At 39.6% G+C, this 15,857-nt stretch overlaps 1 protein-coding gene across 1 annotated transcript in view; it reads right to left on the minus strand.

Annotated features, from left to right (window-relative positions):
• SNX25 (sorting nexin 25) overlaps positions 1-15,857 on the minus strand; it is a 71,397-nt gene that overhangs the window by 13,237 nt on the left and 42,303 nt on the right. The window contains exons 7-10 of the mRNA XM_014311804.2: positions 12,060-12,191; positions 9,934-10,209; positions 5,040-5,195; positions 2,454-2,585 (exon numbers count right to left, since the gene is read on the minus strand). Coding sequence (XP_014167279.1) covers positions 2,454-2,585; positions 5,040-5,195; positions 9,934-10,209; positions 12,060-12,191 — 696 coding nt within the window. The remainder of the gene's footprint in view (positions 1-2,453; positions 2,586-5,039; positions 5,196-9,933; positions 10,210-12,059; positions 12,192-15,857) is intronic.

A 15,857-nucleotide genomic window follows, 5' to 3' on the forward strand; every position in this document is an offset into this window, starting at 1 on the left:
GCTGAACACAAACCTCACATGCCACATTGTGAGACTGAGCTTCTAATGCTGCTGCCCAAAAAACCATCCAGCTTTTTCCCAACCTTCCTAACCCTTCTCTAGCCCTGTTTTCAGGTGCTGCCAAGTAGTGGGGGAAAATCACTTCCCTGCTCCTGCTGGCCACACTGTTTCTGGTACAGGTCAGGCTGCATTTGGTCTCCTTGACCACCTGGGCATGCTCCTGGCTCATGTTCAGACAGCTGTCAACCAGCAGCCCCAAGTTCCTGTCCACTGAGCAGCTGTTCAGCCATTTCTTGTCCAGGTGTGTAGTGTGGTAACCACAAGAAACATGCAATTTTTTCACCTTATTCAGATCTACAAACTCAATTCCTTCTGAAAGCAATAGACTTTTTAAAAGATGTTATGCTCTGAAACAGTCATTCCTTGTACAAGGAAGACAGAATGTCTGTTAAAACATTAAATGATACAAGGCCAAAACAATTAAAGCAAGCAGATCAAGTTAGATTATTTAGCTCTAAGTTACATACCTGTAACGGGGAAGAGACACTCAGAATTACACAAGTTGTTATCACAGGCTCCCTCATTCTGCATTGTTCCTACTGTATTTTTCAACCTCTATCAGTGAGCCAAAACACTGAGTCTCCAAAGTAAGTTTTACCAAAAATACGAGCTACCAAATGACACCTAGAGATTATATGATTTACACCAATTATATATATCTATATATATATAGATATAGTTCACACACATAGACTTAGTATATTTAAATTACTCAAAAATATAAAGACGGAAATATTCAAGCTAAGAGATTACAAACAAGAGTTTGGACATGGTTTTTTCCCCAAGACTTAAGTAATTTTTTTCTTTTGTGCATTCTCTGTTAACTGATTTAGTAGATCAGTTTAAAAGCTCAATGACTGGCTATTACACTTTCAGCTCAAGATCTATAGCAAAAATTACTTTTACTAAAGTTTTCTGCTAAACAACAGGGCCAAGATTTTCTCTCTCTAAAATCACAGAGCTATATTCTGGGATTGGCAACAATGTATTTTGCAGATAGAAAGACTAGGTCATCTGCTCATACCCCCTAAAATCATCAACTGCAGCTAGAATATTCTCAAGCAATTAATTACCATAGATAACTACAACACCCATGTTTTCTCCAGCCTACCCCTTGAAGCAGGAGCTGCGAACAGCACAATTTATCCAAGCCTATATTTAATTTCCTGATCCAGTACTACTTATAAGTCATAGCTAAGGCAGCAAGCAATTAAAAGCCTCTTCCAATCTCCCTCTAATTTAGCCAAAGCATCTTCTCCTCTGGTAGAGAGGCACTGGAAAGGTGTATATGGTTACATTTGTGCAGAAAGCTGCCATTCTGCACCCAGAGTTTATTAGACTTTAAGACCAGGCTTCAAAAGCTACAAATAACTCTTAAGAAGACAACTTAAAGAACTTTTCAGTTCTCAGTAGTGCCACCTGCAAACAGCATTAAAACAAAAACAAATCCAGGTGTTTCCGTATGGAGAATCGTGTTTTAAAACTGGCACCTTACATTTTTTGACCTGTTGGATTTATTTCTTTTACAATGACTTTAACAGCTGACAGACCTATCACTGGCTTGCAAGAGCTTAAGACACAACCAAATAAACTCCACAGCACATACTTTTTTCCTCCAACAAAGAGTTACTTCAAGAAAACTATTTGTATTCTTTTCAGGAACATTTTCTTAGTGGCACACAGAGGCAAGGCAGTAGAGACCCAATTAATCTTTAGATCTTCATAGTGATAGTGTCAAGAAGATTACTTACGTATGTCAGCCTACACTTACCACATAATTCACTGAGTTCCTTTCATGGTAATTGTTACATAAGATGGTAATACTTTTTGTTTTCATCACATTTTTTTGCATGCATTCTACAACTGTCTGCCTATGCCCAAATGGAACAGCAAAACAAGACCAAAAAAGAGTAACAACTTCTTCAACTTACAGATATAAAGCACTTTCTTTCCAGGCATTCAAGCCCCTTGAAACTGTACAGCCATTAAATACAAAACCCAAAAAGTACAAGCACTGCATCTTTGAGACACAGCAGAGACACAACTGTACCCAAGTGCAATAGCATGGTAATATAGGAAGACACAGTTCTCATGAAAAACAGTGCCCCTAAGATAGCAAATTACTTTACCCAGTGCCAGAACTTGTTTATGTACATGCAGGTAATTTTTATAACTCCACTACATCAGTGTCTGAGGAATAGAAACTCTACATATGAATCATAGTAGCCACTGGGGAAACAGAAGAGGAGCTCGGAAGAAGTTAGGGTTCTTTCCCCCACAAGTAAATTTTAAGTATAAACAGGTATAAGGAAAGTATCTACACGTTTTTCTTCTGCTTTTCATTCAAGTTTGAATAGACCCAGCAGGTCAAAAGGCAGAAAAAAATCCCCTACCTCTCCTGAGACAATGAAGGCTTTCCACATGCCAAGATTCTCACACCACCAGTCTGTTCTTGCAATGTGCAGCTGAAGGTCACTGTGCTCTCTCTCCATCAGAGTAATTTCATCCTTCAGCTTAGAAACAATCTACAGAGAAAAGTTTATTCATTACAATTGGTAGGAAAAAGCTTGTGCAGCACACAAGATTTATGTCTTTAGGGACACTGTTACGAAAGAAGAAAAGGTACAAAAGCACAGGGAGAACAATTTCTGTGGATAAAAAAAAATAAATTACAAGTGAGAAAATCAATGATGTCTCAAACTTTTAGAGCACACAGCAATCTTAAAGGTCAACCCTCACATTAAAATAAACAACAAGTTAGAAGCACAACTACTATCACACTACCAGCATAAAAGACACTTGAGATAGGATTATATATTTCACACAGTGTGTTTTATAAGAATTTGAAATTTCCATTAAATATACCTTACTGAAGACATCTTTATCATTTTCAGGTACACATCATGTGACTGAAGAATCTGGGAATAGATTTCATTTCTAGGAATTTAGCTATGTTAGAAATCACTCGAAGTTATCACTTATTTCATTCTAGTTTTGAGAAGGCAAGGATTTGTTATTGTGAAAAGCACAAAAAGTAGCCAAACATCCTGCCAGGAGACAGTATGACAAGAGAAGGTGGAAATATACATAAGATGTGACATTAGAAACACAGCAAAAGCAGATGACACTTTTCCATTTTTAAATATGATATACCACTTAGCCAAATTTATCAGCTCTATCACTTACACCACAAGTGGTGCATTCTACAGAGCTACAGGAATTGTCTTGTTCAGAATTTTTGTCTCATGTCAGATGTAAAATATCTATATAACATATAGATAATTGACTATATATATAAGTATATATATAACATATATATAGTGACTATATAACATATCTATGTAAAATATCAGATGTTCAGAATTTTTTCTCTCATGTCAGATGTAAAGTATCTATGTGAGCTATATAACAATTTTCTAGCAAATATCTCACCTTCAGAAAAATTTCATATTTTACTTTGCTATCAATACTGAGGTTTCTCTACAATCACCTTATATTGACTCCAGCAGCATCCAGAACATTCAATAAACACAGAACAACTAGTAAGATTTTATCATAAGTAAACAGCTGTTACATTTACAAACTGAATACTGAGACTTTACAATAATATTGGATCCATTTTACTATTGTTTCAGAGATGTAGCAATTTTCCAACACCAAGAATATTTTAGAAACAAACACATACAGGGAAAAACCCACAACTTCAGTAGGGGTACAATCCCTGCCTCCCCAGGAGCCTAAGTACAGAAAGAATATAGCTGTTATGGTTTAAAGAATGCAAAAGGAACATAGAACATGTGGATGGAACACTATATAAAGGTTTAGTTATACAGAATCGTAGAAGGGCTTGGGTTGGAAGGGGGACACTCCAGAAGAGCTGCAAATATTTTCAGCTGTCTGCAGTACCCTCTGGCAGAAGGAAGATGTGGACGGGGCAGGGGGAATGAAGCTAGCCAGGGTGGCACAAACTCTAGTGCCCACACCTTTCTCCTGGAGGTAGCTATGCTCAGAGCTGGGGCAGCAGAGAATGAGTGGAGTGTCAACTCCTATTCAGACAAGCATCTTAGCACTCACCCTGAGTGAAGGAAAAATGCATAAAGAAGCCAGCCAGGCTCAGAGCAATGACTACTACCCAGGTACCTTTTCGTCATCGCTAGCAGCAGGATTTTAGGAAAACACCTTGGCTCCTTGTTCATCTCACCCACCACCTACCATCTGCAACCAAACCCCATTACAGCTGACAAGACAGGCCCAACTGCATCTGAACAACAGGCCTGTAAAATCAACACAGGTAAGTTGGCCCAAGCCATGTGCAGGCCCCTCGTTTCTCCTGAGTATATTCTCAAATTGCTTACAAAGAAAAAAGGATGTATTTTACTTGCCCTAGTCCAGAGATTAAAGTTTCAAATCACTCCGAATTATCCCTTGGATGGCAGCATGCGTTCTCCTAGCTCCTAATAAAGGAATCAGTCACTCCTAAAGGTCTGGGGTTGCTTATCCCTTAGTTGGAGGAAGTCTGTCTGAGCTGGCGCTGCAGCCGAGGGCGCTGTGCTGTGCCCCGGGGCGGCAGCACAGGGCACAGGGGCCGGGCATCCCCCGGGCACAGGGCACAGGAGCAGAGCAGCGCAGCCCCCAGGCAGCAGCGGCAGCGCCGGATGCCTGAGGTCCAGCAGGGCAGGGAGGCAAGGGATAAACATCCCTTGCCACCGACAAGGCAGCACGGGAGAGTGATCCTTATTCCATGGCCAACAAAGCAATCTATATCACATTCACAAGTTTATTCCCCATATCTAAAAGCTATTGTAAGTAAACAATTAAAACTAAGTTCTGATGTCACCTTTTGTTTAACAAGTTGACTGAAATAACCATCTGACCCATCCAAAACGTGACAACTGGATGCTACACAAACATACACTTACCCAAAAATAAAATTAAAAAAAAAATCAAATAAAAGAACTGAAGACACTAAAGGTACATACCTTTTTGTCAGGTTTTGGTGAATTACAAATGGAATTTAGAGCCTGTTTCTTATACTCAAGCTTGTCATTTAGCTGGCGAAGTTTATTTACAGCATAACTGGCTTGTTCATTAATTCTTGTGCTGCATTCTTCAGTAGCTTCTTCACAGCCTTGGCTCTAGGAATAGAGGGTGGGGGCAATTGCTACATTAATATGAGTAAAGAGACAGCTATTCATAGAATGACAGAATGTTTTTGGCTGGAAGGGACGTTTAAGATCACACAGTTCTGATCTCGCTGCCATTGGCATGGACACTTTCCACTACAACAAACTGGTCACAGAGCCCCATCCAGCCTGGCCTTGAACACTGCCAGGGATGGGGCAGGAGGTGGTTTAGTGTTTGCTTCTTGATATAGATGAAAATTTAGGTAACAACAGATATTCCAACCATCAGATCCAACATGAAATGTCAGTCTGTTGTAAAAAACCAAACACCCCAACAGACAAAGCCTCATTACCATTTCTACTACAGTTCCTTGTCAGCTCACAGCAACAGTGTAAAAATGACCTTCAACTAAGGCTTTAGTGTTAATGAGAGGTAAAGTTTGTTTTAAAAGCAAAAACAGCTTAGTAGTCATGATGAATATTCAGAGCCAGATAGAAAAGTAAATACTTAGTGCTGAGCTGAAAGATAATGAGGATGGGGCAGCAGGGAATAAAACCAAAAAAAATCCACATTTCTTACAAACAGTCCTGCCTCCCACAAACCTTCACAAAACAGATTTGTCATCCTGCAGAACAATCTAAACCAAGTCCTTTAGCTTTCTACACAGATTTTACTGCTGTTTTTAGAAGTGTTAATAAAAATGTGTTAAAAGCACATATGCCTTACCCTAAATTCATAAATCATTCTCATATATTCATTCAGACAAACCAATAGCTTTTTCCATCTTGTGTACTACAGGCTGCAAAAAAATAGAAAACTTCACACCTTTCAGTGACATTTTTCTTAATATCTTCTGACATATAGCTCAACCTCCCCCTTCTTACTGTACTTCCCCAAATAGACGTGAAAACCTTGAGATCTAGCAAACAGCACTGCCATGTTCAAAGATCTTTGAGTCTGTTTGTGACTGAGTATATCTAAATTTATCTGTGGGAAGCTGAGTCTATTCTCATGAAGAGGGGTTCTGTGTTATTTAATGATATTCCAAGTAAGTAAATTGTATCCTTATATCATAAAAGAAAAAGGTAACAGAAGGAACTCTCATACTCTTGTAAATTCTGTGAGTTCTCTGTTGGAAGAATAGAGAAGAGTTTTAGGCTGGAAGAGATGATGGAGTGGCTTTTTGCTGGACTCTTTTTGTATACCCAGGGACAGAATCATGTTTCCTTGTGATACAGAGACTGCATCCAGGGGGAGGCAATGGTTCAGAGCCAAGAGGGTTCGGTGTTGGTGCCCCTCGGCCCCAGGGGGCGAAAAAATTTGGGGGGGACAGGTGTCCCAAAGGAGAGACTGTGCCTTTTTTGGAATGGGACAAAGCATCCTTAAAAGGGACAACCCTAGAAGCAGCTCTGGTCCGTGTTCAGTGGTGAGAGCACTGGACATGGAAGGAAGAGGTCACTATGGCACAAGGACTGTCTCCTCTTGTTGATTATCTATAGGGTGGTGATGGACTAAGAGTTGGTGATTTGTGGGATAGATGTATTGGAAATTTGGTGGGAGGAGGAGGAAATGTATTTGTAAGGTCTTCATTTTCCCTGTGTGTGTTCCTTTTACTTGTAGTTGTAGTGTAATTAACAAAGCTTTCTTTATTTCTAAGTGGAGGCCTGCTTTGCTTATTCCTGGTCACATCTCACAGCAGAAACCAGGGAGAAGGTATTTTCATGGGGGCACTGGCATTGCACCAGCATCAAACCATGACAGAAGACAATCCTGTTGTAAATTCCATCTTATATCTTATTTAAGAAAGTCTGAGAAGAGATAACAGTAGCAACAATAACTAATCTCCTTAGCATGATCCTCAAACATAATGCAGAAGTCAGGAGTTCTAGGTTGAGAAATCCACACCCTTTTCTAGCTCTGCATTTGCCTGCTCTGTGGCTGAGTAAAAACCCATTAGCTCCATGCCCTGTCCTTCTCTCTATTCTGCATGGACTATGAACTCCTAGGGTCAGAAACTTGCCTCCAAGCATGAGTACAGACCTCAGCTCAGAATGTTGTCTTCTGGCACTACAATAACACAAATAATAATAATTAACAATATTGGGTGTTATTTAAAATGCTAATGTAAAGAACCATTAAAAAACCCCAAACCTTACACTTGTGGGGAAACACAGAGGTAAAGAATTAATCAAAAATGCTATTTTCAACACAGAAGAATTAGAAGACTTTTCATATGAAGTTCAATGCTAGCAATCAAAGAATTGCAATTAATTACAAATCAGCGAGGCTGTGCTCCCAGAGGTAGGGTACATGAATTCTCTGTCATTAACTTTTCAGATACTTAAAGCAAAAACCACTGCTGAAACACTAAGTTTATCACAAAAAAAAAAAAAAAAGCCAGAATTACAAGATCAAATAACCTGTATTCAAAATATCAAATTTAACAACCAACCAGTTCACTCAAAGCTGAGATCATAATGGATTGCACTGTCCTCCCCTCACTGGTAAGGTGATAATGGCTTCCATTTCTGTGAGTGATGTAGAACACAGATGTCAGCCTTATTTTAGCGATCTGACACATGCAGCACCAATGCAATCACCAGATCCTCTCCTCAAAGTGCTGGATGCCAGCACTGCCTGCTTCTGTATTTCCACCTGTGACATTTGCCCAAGTAGAAATACTTGGAGGTTTGTGGAGGTTTGTCCCAGAAAGTGGTACCAGGCTGGGAAGAAGAAAGAGTTGTTCCACCTGCAGCAGAACCAGCAGTCTGGCCCGTCACAGATTCCTATCTTGTGACTTGATCTCACATTTAATCACGGCTCATCCTTTTGTCCTCATCTCCTTGAGTGCATGAGATGGCTTTTATCTATTCAGCTATAGCAGTGAAATTTATAGAAAATGAACACAGGTGATGCCCACAGTGCCCCAGGAAGTGAGGACATAGACCCAAAAGCCAAACTAAACAGAAACCAACCTGTACTTCCTAACAATACGTATCCTTTCAGAAACATCCAATTTCTCAGCTGTCATTTTCAATACATGGGGAGGAAAAAACCCACAAACTTACTAGCCAGTACTGCATTTTCACCAAAATTTGAAAGAACACGGGAAGTTTCAGAAAGACTCTTATAATTTGTTTTCACCTCAAAGACCCTGAAGCATGGCACAGCACCATAAGAACTGCTCTATTCAAGAGATACTCAAGCAGTATATACAACTTCATACTTAATTCGTTGTTAAATTTTTTTTTTAAACTGTTTTGAATGCAATAATCAGATTTGGCAATATATTAGTCTTTAAGGCTTCACAGCATACACAGACTTTATATCTGGTCCATACATATCCAAGGACTCAAAGGAAGGACAGATGATGCTGATGTCAAAAATCTAACTTTTTGGCAGCTACAGTAGATGGATTATCAGACACAGTGCAGCTAGCCCTAAAGTACTGTGTCAGTTTCCTCAGAGAAATCATTATGTGTGTTAGACTTTGAAAAAATCATATGAAGAAATTAGCACAGCATTTAATGCTTCAAGAAGTTCTGGACAAAACTGTTCAGAGCCATTGTGCAAAGCCTCAGTGACTGCAAGCACAAGAACACAAAGCCTTTGAAGTACCTACCACCATCAACAGAGAGCTCAGTTAGCAGTGAGAAAACTAGAAAACACATCCTGACTATTTTCTCAAGGAAAAGAATACAGGGGAAAACAAACATTGATAAGATTCATCAAGCTCTAAAAGCACATATTGCAAGTAATTTACTCTGCAGATTTGCAGAGATGAGTAGTTGTAAGACTAGAACACCTCACCTACAGAAATTAAAGTCATTTAAGGAGTAAATACAAAAGCCTTAGGTTCTGGAAAAATTGTTTCTAAATTGCAGAATGTACTTATTTATTTGTTGTTCTGGACTTATTTATTTAGATCTGGTTTTGGACAAACTGTTACATTTAATTGAGTTCTGAGCAAGTTCACCTGTAATATGAAGATATCCATGCTGATCTGAAGCAGCAGCCTGACTGAAAGAGGCACTCAATAGTCTGAGACATGCTCTTGTCAAAATGTTCTTGGATAAACACAACACACAAGTTTCCCTGACATGACTGATTTAGACAGCCCAAGGAAAAAACCTGCTCCAAGAAGAGTTGCCATTGGCTTATTGCTTATGACATTTTGAATGCTCCGTTTCAGTATTTAGAGTTCTTGTGCCAGATTTATTTTCCAACATGGTCTAATAATTTATTCAATTAATCAATAAAAACCACTAAGGTTATATTTTACATTACTTTTTCTTCTCTTTTGTGCAATTTTAATACCTATTTAGTACCTAGGAAATGCATGGGAGACAGGGACAGTGTCTGGGCAGAAACCTACTGATGTTTCAGTGAGAATTGTTTCACTCAAAAGCAGAGCAGCTGAGCTTACACAAAGTATGTTTTGCATTCTCTGTTTCTAAGGAGCATAACGAAATATGTGAAATACAGAAGGCTTAGGAATCTGAACTAACTACTCCAACTAAATTAAAATTTAAGTCGTCTGTCATTTTGTACCATTTTATTTGAAAGAGCATGTAAACAAAAAGTTTCACCAGATGAAACTACAAGAGTGATGGTATTTATAAACAAATGAGTAAAATAAAGAAGAGTAGTCCAAAGCTGAAGGACAGAAGAGGCTACTACATTCTTTTCTCAGGACAGTCTCTCAGATCACTTTAAATAACAGTGAAAGAAATTGTCTGTGTGACTCACCACTTCATCTTTGTCCTCAGGAGTCAGCTGAGCAGAACATCTTTCTTCCTCCTGCTTGACTGATCTCTCATATAAATCACTGACAATGAATGAGGGGTAGTATCTGTCCTTTAGAGTTTCATAAACATCTGCTTGAATTCTGTAGAAGACTTCAATGCCTTTATTTCCCACAAGACTTTGCTGTATTTCCTTATAAAGGGATTTTTCCACAGGTATTTCTCTGCTTTCCACAAAAAAATTCTGGTAAATTTCACTCACCAGTTGAGGTATTTCAGCCTAGGAAGCAAGGGAGAGGGAGGGAGAAAAGAATAATGAAAAGATATTGAAAATATCAAGATGACTCAGGACCCAGGTGCACAATTTGAAGGATAATCAAGCTAATTTCCTATCCAAATGTATGAGAAGACATCTGTAAACCTCTTACTGAGACCAAGCATGCTGCCTGCCTATGCACCTCTGCTAAGCAATCCATTTTACAAGTTAAGTATGGATATTTGGCAAGTGAAGATACAGCTGTGCCCTACGATTGCCAGAGCTTCCACACCCACTCTTTTAAATCCATGTTCCAAAAGCTGGCATTAAAAGGAAGAAAAGTGCTAGAGCAACAGTGTGGTCACCATTTTAAATTCAGATGGGAAAGCTCAGCTGGATCAGCTCTCCTGTCTTCTGCTGAATAAAATCAATTCACTTTACACATGATTATAATTCATTTGCAGGGTAAAAGGGAAAAAAAATTGCAAAAGGAAAAAAAGCACAATTGAAGAGACATTTACCAGTACAGGAGGTTGGGTATTTTTACTGAGCACAGTAAAGTGCACAGGATTGAACTCTGCATTAATGAACAGGAAAGAGAGAAAGTAATGCAGCAGAGCCGGTGATCAGCTCCCTAAATTACCATCTCCCTAAACTGGACAGAATTAAAAAGGGTTTATTCACTCCCTCAGAATGTTCTTACCTGCCTCATCTGACAGCACCACAGCCACATACATGGCTGCAGGATGCTACCTTTGTGTAAGCTGCCCTGTAGTGGCAGATCGATCCATATCCATATGTACATACATATTGGTTTGAACAGGAAGACAAAAAAAACAGCTGAGAGGTCATGAAATGATTTATAGTACCTTTTCCAATCATGAGCAGTTTGCAAGTCAACACTGATTTACAGAACTCTCTTCACAGTGCCTGACAAACCATTTTTATCAACACTCTCTAGCTTGAGTTGGTTGGTAGTCATTTCTTCAGTCTGTATCAATGGTTCACTACTCGCACTCTACAATTTGTCTCTCTGTATACAGGATGCTTTGTTGTCCAGTTGATTGGAGTAAGAGCAATAAAATTACAGTGAACAAAAAGTTAACTGATAATCAATAATCAAATCTGTATTTCATACTAGAGTGAATCCGGAAGGTTTAATTGCTTCCCCCAGAAATCCACCACACTGGCCACAAACAGCAAATTTGCCCTCTACAAATTCTTCCTCTGCACCATGGCTTGTTGCAACTTTCAGTGATATTCCCTATCCTTGTTTCAGGGTTCTAATTCCTACTTTTTTTTAGCCAAAATTACATACAGCATTGTTTCTTCTCTCTGTCAGTAGTGTGGCACTCCTGGAGAAACTTAGCTGCTACAGATTAGGGAGAGGTCTTTTAAAGCAACACCTCTCTTCCAAAACTATTTTAAGAACATATATACACACAATTTCATTATTTTGGATGGAATGGACTGTCTGTAATTGGCAAGATGAGACATTTATGTACAGACTATCCAATTGGAATGTGCTTCTAGGTTTCATGTGAATTGATACAACTAAAGCCCGCATGTTTGACTGTGTGTTTTTTCTCTGGTGGAGGGGGAAATAATTCTACTCCTTTTGCATATCAAGTATTCCTTTTAACAGATGTTGTTACACCAACCAACAATAAATTATCATCACAACAGCCCACAAATTGTAATTGCAATATTATCCTCAAATATTGACATGAAGCAATTAAAAAAAAAAACAAATTGCTTAGAACCCATCCTACGCTATTGATATTCCAAAAACTTAAAGACATTTCCTAACATCAAGACCACAACAAACAATGTCATCACTGTACAAGGCCATATAGGCTTGCAACTTCTTCCACCTTGTTAGCATTCTTCAGATTCTCCACAGACTCCCAGAAGCCAATCAAAGCCATCTTGTCCATCCTCTCCATGTAGATCCGGAAGTGCTCTCGGTATGAAGGGTTGGCCAAAATCTCTTCAAACTGAAGAATCTGAAGAAGGAAAAACTAAGAATAAAAACTGGAAAAATGCCTAATTCTAACTCCTTTCCTTATAGGGAAATTCTTTTCACCACGCATCCCACAAACGTGTCCTAGATTCAACTACACAGACCTCCTACAGTAATAGTTTTGCTTCATTAAAAAAAAAGTTTTAAGTACTTAGAAGATAAATTCATCTATGCTTCTATCAGATAGTAAATACCTCCACATCCTTCTGATCAGGATACATTTCAAAGGACTAAGACGGCATTTCAAGTCACTCATGAAATGCTATAGTCAAAAATTTAATTTCCAATGTTTCTGCAAAGCAGAGGAGCAGAGCTGAAAGCTAAATGATCTGTTCTTTACTTGTTTCAAACATCAGCAGTTTCCATACCACAGGCCACAGAGCTTTGAGATGTATCTCAATTATTCCCAGACACACAGAGAAAGATGTAATATCCTGCCTGCCAGGGCATTTGGTGCCCAGTTCCCACTATTATTGAAAAACATCTATCAGAAACACAGTCAGGAATAAGTATGTTCTGTGATATAATGCTCAGGACCTTTCCTGAGTGAGGAGGGTTTACATCAGGCAGTAAAGGAAACATGCTGCAGCCATTGAGAAGTTGCATTAAAAAGCCATTATCACTTCCTTATCCTCTACTATTTTTGTGAATCCAGGCCTATTCTTTGAGACAAACACCTGAAAACAAACCACTTCTCTGACAAAATGAGCAAAACTTCCCACACTGAACAAAATGAATAACCTTGTCTTTCTCTGAAAAATAGGACCAAGTTTTTCCTACTTTCCAAAAATAGCACCATTTTTCGATGTTTCCTCATCAAAACCAAGCAACCTTTTTTCTCCAACCCTCCAGTCTTGCAGCTGAACCAGTTTTCATATCACTTATTTAGTGCCATTACTTTTATCACCAGGAACCCAAACACACTACCCAGAGTAGTCTGAATTTCTTTGTTTCTCACAGGTACCAACCAACTCAGACCTTTTTCTTTGAAAAGAAAGAAGGTCCTTAAGCATTGGGGTTAATGAGTCTTCCTATGACTTTGCATTTTACAGCAAAGTTTATTTGGTTTGGAGCAAGATGTGAACTCTGAGACTGAGGCATTAATAATTTCTCTAACATGGGTTTTCTGACACCTAACAATAATGATACAATTCTAGTCAGCATCAGGATACCTCCCTCTCTGGGAATACCGCTCATTTTCCTAAATCTAGCACCTGTGAAACTCAGCAACCAAGTTATGTGTAAGAAAAACAGTTTCCTTGCCTCAAGCTACATATGAGGAAAACACCTACATGGGCACATACACAATTATTGACACAAAATCAGTGCCTTAACAAACCAAGATAAATGTGGTTCTTTAACAACTGCAGTGACCTATGTTTTGTCTGACCCAGCTCCCCCAAATTTTGGGAAGTGTTTAAGTAAATTATATTTGTCTCATATTAAATGCTCATTTACATGTTTAAATTTCCCCTGTGACAATCATTGCCATTCTTCTCTTTATCCTTTATCATACCAATATCTTCTGGACATGACTTTGTTCTTAGCTTTAAAACTATTCAGATATATGAATATCTGTCTTTAAAAGCTCACTCTATAAACCTCACTGAAAAGCAGAGAGTACCTTATTCAAGCTAAGCTTAATGCAGAAATGGTGATCAGGCTGTCAAAAAGAGCAACACAGACACGGCAATTTAAAGGCCAGTCTGTGATTTAGCCTCATTACTGTGCATCATCCTATTTTCTATTCAATCATTCTACCAGGGACGATGATTTAAAATACAAGTGTAAAAGGGTCTTCCAGCCCCTCAAACAGATGTTTTCCCCACCTCAGGGGCTGTCAGCTCTGTGAATAGCAGAGTTAATAGAGCACAACATGGGGCATGCGCGGTCACTTCTTGAGTGAGAGGTTACCCTGGTCTCTATGCTTCCATGATCCAAGCCAGACCCACTCTGGCTGCCAGCAAGGAGGGTAACCAACAAACAAACCAACCCTCTCAGAAGTAACTGGGGCTAAGTGCTGCTGCAGGGAGCAAGGCAAGTGCAAACACCTCTCCCACCTAACAAAGGACCCATTGCACCAGTGCCCCATGGCAATCAAAGCAGTTGTGCCTAGCAACAGGGTAACACAGATCTCCTAACAGATAGCCTTGCAAGCTAAAACAAATAAATTAATAGCAGAAAAGCTTACGCCCTTGCAGAAATGAGACCACTCAAATGTCTTCTTGATTTTTCTTTAAGTCTGGAGTATTCTGGAATTATTAAATGTTACCAGTCCTGTACTAAAAGCGCTATGTTACAGCTGCAACGCCAACAATGATAGACACAAGAGGGTTTCAGTTTTGAGGTGAAAAATCATAAATGCATGTGAGCTGGTTTTGGCTGGGGTAAAGTTAACATTCTTAAGAGACTGGCAGGGGCTATGTTTTAGATTTGTGCTAAACACAAGGCTGATAACATAGAGATGCTTTTTTGATGCTAAGCAGAGATTACACAGAGCCAAAGCTTTTTCTGGTTTTGGTACTGCCACACTTGAGAGCAGACTGGGGGTGTGTGGGAGACTGGGAGCAGACACAGCCAGGACAGGTGACCCCAACTGACCAAAGGGATGTTCCAGACCATGTGACAGCATGCTCAGTGTGTAAAGGGGGGATGTTTGGAGTGATGGCTCTGTCATCCCAGGTCACTGTTACATGTGATGGGGCCCTGCTCTGGGGATGGCTGAGCACCTGCCTGCCCAGGGGGAGCAATTAATTCATTCCTTGTTTTGCCTTGCTTGTGTGTGTGGCTTTTGCTTTCCCTGTTAAACTGTCTTTATCTCAGCCCATGAGTTTTCTGGCTTTTACCCATCTGATTCTCTCCTCGATCCTGCTGGTGGGGGAGTGAGCAAGTGGCTGCACGGGGCTTGGCTGCGGCCTGGGGTGAAACCACAACAGTCCTTTTTGGCACCCAACTATTCTGTGGATCTTACTTCCTTTCATGATTTAAAGAAGTTCTGCAGTAATTTGTAATCCTCAGCAAAAGATCATTTTATGATTCAGTATCACCGTGGATTAGAGCACAAAACTCTAAGCTATGTTGGCACACAGGCACGCATTAGCACATTTGTACACACTCAAATCTAATATCCAGTTAGCAGATATAATCTCAGAATTATCAGCCTCCACAGCAACCCTTCAAATCCTGTTAACTCAAGAGCAGCTTCTGGGTTTGGAAAAACCAGAAGCTTTAGTGTTGCCACATCAATTCCCTGCTTCAACAGGAATGTAACATATATCACAGCTGGTCACAGACTTTGCCTATACTAGGAAAGGGTTAGGTTTTTCTATTTGTTTTTCTTAAGTGGGATGCTTTAACCAGTATCCCTAGCATGTGCCCACAGAAGAGACTTGTCCCTGGCCCTACAGAGCAGAGACTTGGTCTTGTTAAATCCCTAAAGACAGTCACAACCTCTCTCTGGACAGGACCATAGAACTACTAGGTAATTTAGGACTGCACAGGCACTAGGCACAGATTAGATGCACAATACTGTATTTCTTTGCAACACACCAGATTCCCATTCACTACAACAACATTGACCTATAATGAATAACCCAAATAAAGCTGGTAACAGCACTGCAGATGGCTGGGATGAACAGCATTTGGGTCA

The sequence above is a fragment of the Geospiza fortis genome, unplaced genomic scaffold (genome assembly GCF_000277835.1).
Source record: "Geospiza fortis unplaced genomic scaffold, GeoFor_1.0 scaffold40, whole genome shotgun sequence".
Classification (NCBI taxonomy): domain Eukaryota; kingdom Metazoa; phylum Chordata; class Aves; order Passeriformes; family Thraupidae; genus Geospiza; species Geospiza fortis.